Source organism: Mesoplodon mirus (assembly GCF_964341445.2).
Source record: "Mesoplodon mirus genome assembly, chromosome: X".
NCBI classification, from domain to species: Eukaryota; Metazoa; Chordata; class Mammalia; order Artiodactyla; family Ziphiidae; genus Mesoplodon; species Mesoplodon mirus.
In genome coordinates this window covers 86706330-86716451 of record NC_138981.1, presented here as the reverse complement: position 1 = coordinate 86716451, position 10122 = coordinate 86706330, and the positions used below count along the sequence as shown (strand labels likewise).

Here is a 10122-nt window from a genome sequence, read left to right as displayed (position 1 = left end):
TGGTCCGCCTCTGGGGATAACCGTCCCAGTTGCCGGAGAAACAATCGGGTCAGGGCTTAATAACTCACCAGTGATTGGTGATGAGGACGAAAGCGGGTTCCCCGGGCCGCCTCTGCCTTTTTAGCTCTTAAGGTTAAATTTAAAAGCCCAGGTGACTCGTGGAAATCTGTGCTGCATGATGACAGCGACGATGAAGCTGGTGAGCAGAGTCCGGCGGCTGGGCTGTGTGCTGGCCTTTTGCTTCCTGGCCCTGTTTCTTTGGGAGCTCCCTGGGGCCCGGGCCCTCGACAATGGCTTGGCGATGACCCCTACCATGGGCTGGCTGCACTGGGAGCGCTTCATGTGCAACGTGAACTGCCAAGAAGAGCCGGATTCCTGTGTCAGGTATCAGCGATATTGGGTACCCGCTTCCCTTCGCCTTTCCGTGTATTTGTCTGGCTGTGTTTGGAGGGGTGGAGGGTCTCAGCGAGAAAATTTGAGCCCGAGGGAGAGCTCCCCTGTTGCTGCTGCTTTTCTATCCCCAGCAGACTGCCCTGGATGGGGACTAGTCCTAAATTCTCTCCATGTGACCCCTCTTGGCATGGGAGTCCGGCCAGCGACCTCTGCTTCTCCACCTCTCTCTGCTTCATCATCCAACTAAGGACTTTCTCCATTTACCATCCAGTTCCGTTCAGACCCTTATTGAGAGGTGCTGCTCTGTCTCTGCCGGGTACTAGCAGTGAGGACAGCTGTGGTGAGTAGGAGAGACAGAGAACTAAGACGCGTGCCGTTTCTTCCCCTTTTGGGGTCACGGGTTCCTGGACTAACTGGAGGGAATTTAGAGTGACCACGGTGTCTCTGAGATCTCCCCACCCTGTAGCCCTTGGGTATGGCATGTGCTTGGAAGGTTGAAGTGGAGGATCTTTATCTGTGGAAGGTAGATAAGACAGGTATTGATCCTTTCTGACCCACACATCCCTCGTCTGTAATTGGGAAAACAACTCATCTCAGGGAACGACTCTGAGGATAGGTAAAATAGTTCTTATCTCACACAGGTTGGCTTTCAATTAGATAACCCATTTAAAGGACAAAGTACAATGCAGTACCAGACTCCTCAATTAGGCATATAGAAGAAATGTTCTTAACCTGGAATCCATGGGAAAATTAATGCAAATCTGAAAATATGAGTATGTATGTTTTTCTGAAAAGAGGATCTTGAGCTTTGTTCACATTCTCAAAGGGATCCGTGACCTAGAAACAGCTAAGAATCACTGATAGATATTGTTTAAAACATAATAAAGACACCCTTGGTGCAAAGGCCCCTCTGTAAGCAGTGGTCATGGTAACATCCCAGCGGCCATAAGTTATTCCTATGAATGTCTTTACAGATGAAGTCAGGATGTTGGTCAAACATGACAGAATTAATTGGCTTGCTAAATTTCAGACTAAATCCATCCATCGTGACCCTGGGGTAAATTATGGCCATCACATATTTCTTTTTTTGTCTCTTCCTTTTTTCTTAAGTGGTGGTTGTCTTATTTTTGTATCTGATTGTAAAATTAATGCATGATCATGGCAAAAATTGTAGATGGTAAAGAAGAGTATAATAAAAATAAAGATTCCCCTCATTCCACCACCCAGAAATAATCATGGTTAAAATGTTAATATACGACCTTTCAATTTTTTTCTATGTAAATAAAACCAGATTTCTTTTAAAGTGATTTTCAATAAAAATGAGATCACGTTTATGTTGTGAGCAGTTAACCACAAGACTCTGAAGTCTACCTGCCTGGGTTCAAATTCTAGCTTATTATTACTTAGCCAGGTGAGTAAACTTGGGCAAACTAATTACCCTTTCTAAATTAAAGAGTGAGTGCCTGGCACAGAATAAGAGCTTTAAAAGTTAAATTGGCTCTTTGCATGGTTTCTTTTCTGCACTTTGTTAGTTCCCTATTTTCCATCTGGTATGTTTGGGGTTCTTTTTGTTTGTTTATGTTTTGGTTTTTCTTTGTTTTTGGTCTATCATATGTTGTGAATACAGTGGTTCTTTTTTTTTTTTTTTTTTAAAGCCACGCTGCATGGCTTGTGGGATCTTAGTTCCCTGACCAGGGATCGAACCTGGGCCCTCAGCAGTGAAAACACAGAGTCCTAACCACTGGACCACCAGGGAATTCCCAATACAGTGGTTCTTGCTGTATTTTGGTTTTGATATTTATGTATCAAACATCAGGATTTTCCTTTATTATTTCTGGCTCCGGCATCATGCAGAGAAAGTTCTTTCCTACCTGAAGATAACATAGTCATGTATATTTTGTACTAGTATTTTTATGTGTTTTTAAAATCTTTAATCCATCTGGACTTTATTCTCCTGTAAGCAATACTACATTTAATATATACTAAATTTCATGGTATCAAATGGCTGGATCTCTTTCTGAACTTTCTCTTTGATTCCATTGATCTGTGTATTCTAATGCTAATGGTACTACACTAGCTTCATTTATTTTTTGTAGACTCTTCACCTGTTTAATCTTTGAGGTGAACTTTTTGAATCATGTTGTGAAGTTCCTTAAAAAGTCCTTTGGGGATTTGTCCAGGGTTTTATTAAATGTCTAGAAGTGTATAGGGAGAATTACCTTTTTTTTAGTATTGAGTTTTCCTATTTAAGAGCAAAAGAATCTCTCCATTTATTCAAATAATTTGGGAACATCATAGTTTTATTCAGATTGAGCCCTGCACATAATTTTAAAATTACCTCTAGGTATTTTAGGTTTTATCTGTTGCTTTTTTGGTTTCTCTTGTGAATGGTGTCTTTTTCTCCGAATAGGTCATTGCTGATATCTAAAGAAGTTGTTGATTATGTTAACTTTGTAGTTTTACTTTAGTGAACTGTCTTCTTAATTCTAATAGCCTTTTCAACCTCATGTATTTCTAATTCCTCTTTTAATTGTTTGGCGTTCTTAGGGTAGAGGGGAAAGGAGTGAGAAGAAGAAGGGCCTAGTCCAATTTACCTTGCATTGGTTGTGATTACTACCAAATTATTACTGGGTTGAAAAATAAATTGCAGAACCCCAAGATGCTTAACAAATAGGAGTACCCAAGCATTTGTTTAATGAATTGTAATGATTCTTGGAATTTCTCTTTCAGTGAGAAGCTCTTTCTGCAGATAGCTGAGATCATGGCCTCAGATGGCTGGAAGGATGTAGGCTATGAGTACCTCTGCATTGATGACTGTTGGATGGCTCCCGAAAGAGATTCAGAAGGCAGACTTCAGGCAGACCCTAAACGCTTTCCTGGTGGGATCCGCCGCCTCGCTAATTATGTGAGTTTATAGATAATTCTCTTTTTCATTCAGGAGGCTATAAGCACTTCTGTACCTAAGCTTGCTCAGAAACACTTAGAAAGTAAAATAGCTGCTGTTATCCAAACAATGAATTCTAAGGCTTATCAGGTGGAATTTTCATCCCATCAGCAGATCTATGTTTTGCAATAGTTCTTGAGGCCCATCTTGAAGGAGTTCTCCTTTTGTGGAAACTGTTGAATTCTCTAGGAGGAAAAAGGAACTTGGTTCTTGACATGTGTGCATGTATTTCCATATAAGCTTTGAGCAGCTATCACAGTTGTACTATAAACTAGAGTTTTAGAAGATAGAAGGGATATATTCTGGAGATTGTTAAAGAGTAATAGAGCTGGACACTAGTTAAAGGCAGTGAAGAGAGATACTGAGTACAATTCAGTACTACTGCAATGGGGGGAAGAGCCAAGCTCAGTCCCAAATACACCAAAGAGAAGTGGGGTTTTATAGCCAACGAACAGATTGTGGGGGTCAGTGGATGGAGAATTACTAAGACGAGACATCAGGAGGAGGGGAATTCTTGCTAAAGGCAGGCTGAGGACTTGGACATCAAGGGTGGGGCATAAGGAGTTTGATCAGATATCAAAAGGTGGGGAGATGACTTCGCAGGATTCTTGCTAAAACTGGACACGGGAAGACCAAGATAGAGGCCTATGTGAGAAGAGGTTTCAGAGGGGCCTAAGGTTTGGTCAAGGAGAGAGTCTTTGTCCAGATAAATCTATCACTGACCTGAAAAGGTAACTTTTAAGATCCCATCAGAGCCCGCACATCACAACAAAGAGTAGCCCCTGCTCGCCACAACTAGAGAAAGCCTACACCCAGCAACGAAGACCCAACACAGCCAAAAATAAATAAATTTATTAAAAAAAAGATCCCATCAGTGGAAGATTAGAGCAACTGACAACTTTCCCTTCAGTTCTATGCTATAGTTACATGTATAGTTTGAACTCAGCAGAATTGGAGACTTTGCTCTTTATCTTCCAGCAAACTCATCTGGATAATTTTGGGGGGTTTGGGATGGGGGCAAAGCCCCCCAGTACCTGGTGAAGTGTACTGGTCTCTGCCTCCAGCCTGGAGTGGTTCTCTCTACTTCATGATTGCCCTTCTACTGAGGTGACTCTTTTCTCTCATTTCAGGTCCATAGCAAAGGACTGAAGCTAGGGATTTATGCAGATGTTGGAAATAAAACCTGTGCTGGCTTCCCTGGGAGTTTTGGATACTATGACATTGATGCCAAGACCTTTGCTGACTGGGGAGTAGATCTGCTAAAATTTGACGGTTGTTACTGTGACAGTATAAAACATTTGGCAGATGGTATGTTTCATTCAAAAGACTTAGCCATGAGCAAAGGGCAGAACTTTGAGGCCAAGGTAGCCGAGCATCCAAAGAACTAATCCTCACGTTGGAAATACCCAGTCACAATACTGGAAATAATTATTCTCAATGTGCCAGAGCTCCTGCCTCTTATCTTCTTGCAGTTTGTCCATGCATTTGTTCATTCATGCATGTAAAATCCACGTGTGCCTAACCACAGCTAACACCGTGCACTTTTAGTTCAAGAGGGCTCTGAGTTAATTACAAATAGTAATTGTAACTCTCCATCCATCACTTGGAAAAGCGTCCAGAATGTCAAACAGTCACAGAGAGAGGAGCATCTTCATTCCTGCCTCTCCTCAATATATGCACCATCCCACACTGTCTCCTTGGAACAGTCCCAGCAGTCTGTGCAGTACTACACACAGTGTAAGCACAGAGCAGTCACCTGTCTCTGCTGCTGGTTTAAAATATAAACATGGCCCTTCCAGGCAGCCTCTTTTAAAAATATACAGCCCCAGCTGGAAATTCCCTTCTTTCCCTTATTTTACACATTGTTTTCTCATACAGGTTATAAGCACATGTCCTTGGCCCTGAACAGGACTGGCAGAAGCATTGTGTACTCCTGTGAGTGGCCCCTTTATATGTGGCCCGTTTTTAAGGTGAGCTAGTGAGCACAGAATCCAATAGAGCCTTGCTGATAGATTTTCAGAACTCAAGAACAAAGGAGACGAAGGTCCCTGTCAAAGTCCAACCTTACTTAACACTCTCATCCTACCATCTCTCCCAGGATCCACCCACTTCTCACCATCCCCACTGCTATAATTGGAGACTAAGCTACCATCAATTGGGAAGCCAGTCATCTTTGATTCTTCCTTTTGTCTCACGGTTCCTAACCAATCCACCAGCAATCCTCTTAGTACTTTCTACAAACTATATCCTGAATCAGCCCACTTCATTATCATGTTAACCTATTCAGTTTCCTTCTAAGGGCTTAGTACTATATGGAATTATTTGTTGATTTGCCTATTGTCTGTCTCCTCCATTAGAATGTAAGCTCCAGGAGGGCAGGGACCTTGTCTGACTTTATCACTGTATCCCTACCATATGGTAAGTGTTGAATAATTATTTATGGAATGAATCCCTGTTGTCTCCTTCTAATCTCTGCAAAATTCTCTCACCTCTTTCTCAACATCTTAAACCTCAGATATCCCACCTGCCTATCTACAAACTTTTATTCATTCCTTCAATAAATTATATGCCTAAGATTCAAATTGCCTTATCATATGCTTGCCAAGTCCTGTGTAATTTGCAGGTTTTACTTATTAAAGTCATTTTAGTTATTTTTTTATTGACGTATAGTTGATTTACAATATTATATTAGGAGGTCGTTGTATTTATTTCTGATTATAAAAGTAATACATGTTCATTTTGGAAAAGTTTGAAAATACAGTGAAGTGTGAAAAAAATTAAAATCTTCCGTAATCCCAGTACAGTAGTCCTCCCATCCATGGTTTTGCTTTCCACAGTTTCAGTTACCCACAGTCAACTGCAATCTGAAAATATTAAATGGAAAATTCCACAAATAAACAATTCATGAGTTTTAAATTGCACACCATTCTGAGTAGCATGATAAAATCTCGCACCATCCCACTCCATCCCGCCTGGGACATGAATCATCCTTTTGTCCAGCGTATGCATGCTGTGTACGCTACCCACCCGTTGGTACCTGTATAGGAAAAAATGTAGTATATATACAGTTTGGTACTATCTGCGGTTTCAGGCAACCACTGGGAGTCTTGGAATCTATCTCCCGCAGATAAGGGGGGACTACTGTACCTAGTTACCGTTTGGTAAATTTCCAGCAAGAACAGTGTTAAAGCCATTTTAAGTAAGATTTTAAGTTACATAGCCTACTTCTGAAGCAAACTTCTTACAATGAAATTCCATTATAATAAGGGTTTAGCTCTCATGGAGACCTTTAATCTGTAAACTAAAGAGGCTACGAGAGCCTTTTTTTAACATGATTGTTTTCATATCACAAGAATATTAGTAGAAAGTAAACAGAGGAGTTATCTCTGTTTTCACAGCCCAATTACACAGAAATCCGAGAGTACTGCAATCACTGGAGAAATTTTGCTGATGTTTATGATTCTTGGCAAAGTATAAGGAGTATCTTGGACTGGACAACTTCTAACCAGGAGAGGATTGTTCCTGTCGCAGGACCAGGAGGTTGGAATGATCCAGATATGGTAAGAACCTGAGCCCTCCTGTTCAAGCCCCTACAGTGGACCTGTTCCCTACTTGACACTCAAGATAAATCAGAAGGGAGAAGTTCCTGGGAGCAGGCTTTATGTGAGAGTACTCAGAGCAGGGTGCCCTGGAAGGTGACTTGTCTGTATGTCTAGGCAACTTTAAGAATGTTTTGTCTTACCTCACTTGAATTATTTTTTTTTAATCTATTTATTTATTTATTATTTATTTGGTTGAGCCAGGTCTTAGTTGCAGCAGGTGGGCTCCTTAGTTGCGGCTTGCAGTCTCCTTAGTTGTGGCAGGCTGGCTCCTTAGTTGTGGCATGCAAACTCTTAGTTGTGGCATGCATGTGGGATCTAGTTCCCTGACCAGGGATCGAACCCAGGCCCCCTGCGTTGGGAGTGTAGAGTCTTAACCACTGCGCCACCAGGGAAGCCCCTCCCTTGAATTCTTCATTCTTTGTCCCAGTTGGTGATTGGCAACTTTGGCCTCAGCCGGGATCAGCAAATAACTCAGATGGCCCTCTGGGCTATCATGGCAGCTCCATTACTCATGTCCAATGACCTCCGACACATCAGCCTTGAAGCCAAAGCCCTTCTTCAGGATAAGGATGTAATTGCCATCAACCAGGACCCCTTGGGCAAGCAGGGGTACCGGCTTAGAAAGGTACAGTAAATAATGTTCTGTGGGACAAACTAGGAATTGGCCAGGAACATCGTCTCCTGCCTTCTAGTTTACAATTCATCCAAATGTTTATTTGGGGTGTGTATTTTATTTTTTTTATAAATTTATTTATTTATTTTTGGCTGCTTTGGTTCTTTGTTGCTGTGCATGGCTTTCTCTATTTGCGGCGAGCAGAGGTTACTCTTCAGTGCAGTGTGTGGGCTTCTCATTGCAATGGCTTCTCTTGTTGTGGAGCATGGGCTCTAGGCACGTGGGCTTCAGTAGTTGTGGCACGCGGGCTCAGTAGTTGTGGCTCGAGGGCTCTAGAGCTCAGGCTCAGTAGTTGTGGCGCATGGGCTTAGTTGCTCCATGGCATGTGGGATTTTCCCGGGCCAGGGCTCAAACCCGTGTCCCCTACATTGGCAGGCGGATTCTTAACCACTGTGCCACCAGGGAAGCCCAGGGTGTGTATTTTAAGATGGTTTAATATCCAAGTACCAAGTTTGTCTTGTACCTAAATCTGTTACATTGGAGGATCTGCACTGATCTTTTGAGAATGTATTTTTTAATCTTGATATAATAATCACTAATGAGGCTCCCTTGTGCTAATTTTTCCTAGAAGTGCTCGATAGTTCTGATTATAAGACCTAATGCCACAACTAACAAGGCAGCTTATTGCTAGTTACCAAGCTATCACACCTATTTTCTTGGCTTACTTTTCAGGAGGACAACTTTGAGGTGTGGGAACGCCCTCTCTCTAACTTAGCCTGGGCTGTGGCTATGGTAAACCTGCAGGAGATTGGTGGACCTCGTTCTTACACCATCTCTGTTACTTCCCTGGGTCAAGGACTGGCCTGTAATCCTGACTGCCTGATCACACAGCTCCTCCCTGTGAAGAGGAAGCTTGGGTTTTATGAATGGACTTCAAGTTTAAAAACTCAAGTAAATCCCACAGGTACTGTTTTGCTTAGGCTAGAAAGAGCAAGCTAGACTGCATTAAAAAGCTTCCTTTAAAATGTATTATTTTGTTGCCAAAGTGACTACCCCACTTTTGTCCACCTTCAGCTGTTCTTATTTCCTTGAGTAAAAGTTTCTACACTTGAGGGGTTTTTTTGTTTGTTTTTCTGTACGCGGGCCTCTCACTGTTGTGGCCTCTCCCGTTGCGGAGCAAAGGCTCCAGACGCGCAGGCTCAGCGGCCATGACTCACGGGCCCAGCCGCTCCGCAGCATGTGGGATCTTCCTGGACCGGGGCACGAACCCATATCCCCTGCATGGGCAGGCGGACTCTCAACCACTGCGCCACCAGGGAAACACCCTACACTTGAGCTTTGTGGTGATTACTACTTCTAAAGCTATCTGGAGAACATTTTTGGGGAAAAGCCTTTGAACCTAATGTAAACTGCTGAGAAATAATAGCTTAATAATATAATAAGTAAAATAATAATTTACGGACATACCTCATGTCATTCCACTTCACAAATACTGTGGGGTTTTCTTTGGTTTTGGGGTTTTTTTTACAAATTGAAGGTTTGTGGCAACCCTGCATGTATGAGAAGTCTATTTGACCCTATTTTTCCAACAGCATTTGTTCATTTCATCTGTGTCACATTTTGGTAATTCCTGCAATATTTCAAATTTTTTCATTATTATTATATTTATCATGGTGATTGCAATGTTACTACTGCAAAAAAATTGTTTCTCTGAAGGCTTAGATGATGGCTAGCAATAAAGTATTTTTAAATTAAGGTGTATACATTGTTTTTTTTAGACATAATGCTATTGCAAACTTTAATAGATTACAATATAGTTTGAACTATAAGTTTTATATGCACTGGAAAACCAAAAAATTGGTGACTACCTTTATTGGAACCAAACCCGCAATATCTGTTGCTTGTATTGGAACTATGTGCCAGGCACTATTCTAGACGCATAAGGTGTAGTGACTCATTTTTATCCTCCCAACAACCCTGATGTAGGTACTAATTCACTGTAAATTACAGCCAGGATTTAAACCCAGGCTCTTAACCCTTACACTGCCACCTACTGAGGTATTAATTCTTGGATGGCACTAATTATCTTGGCCTAAAGATAAAAACTACTTCCCCAGTTGAAGGGCAAAAGAATACCCCAACAGGAATAACCTTCATAAATGGCCAATTTAGAGGCAACCCAACAGACAACATTACTGAATTTTTATGGAAGAATCTTGCCAAGAAACATACCACCTAGATTTGCAAATCCAAGTTGTTTGCAGTCTAGATCCAACAAATGCAATTGGCTTACTTTCACCAACAGTTGATACATTATGACCTAAAATACTGAACCTCTGGCCAGAAGGCCCCCTCCACTTTAAGATGAATTGCCTTATCTCTTGAGGTTCCATGATGAGGCAATGAACTTCAAACTGGCATATGGAGGAATGAGTTACTGAGGCAATTTCCAGATACTCTAATTCCTTGCTTTTCCTCCAATTGGTTTACCTGAGGACCAACCTGCAGTCAGTGCTTCAGGCCTGCTCCTTCCCCACCTCCCCTTTTACTATCACCCTTCTCCCACATAA

General features: G+C 41.8%; 1 protein-coding gene across 1 annotated transcript; it reads left to right on the top strand.

Moving 5' to 3' along the window:
* The first annotated feature begins 2 nt into the window (after positions 1 to 2).
* Positions 3 to 9307, top strand: GLA (galactosidase alpha). Its single transcript, XM_082610676.1, has 7 exons — positions 3 to 384; positions 3124 to 3298; positions 4468 to 4645; positions 5216 to 5307; positions 6736 to 6897; positions 7367 to 7564; positions 8285 to 9307. Exons 1-7 carry the CDS (start codon positions 176 to 178, stop codon positions 8549 to 8551), a joined length of 1281 nt encoding a protein of 426 aa, XP_082466802.1. The 5' UTR covers positions 3 to 175; the 3' UTR covers positions 8552 to 9307.
* The last annotated feature ends 815 nt before the right edge of the window (positions 9308 to 10122 follow it).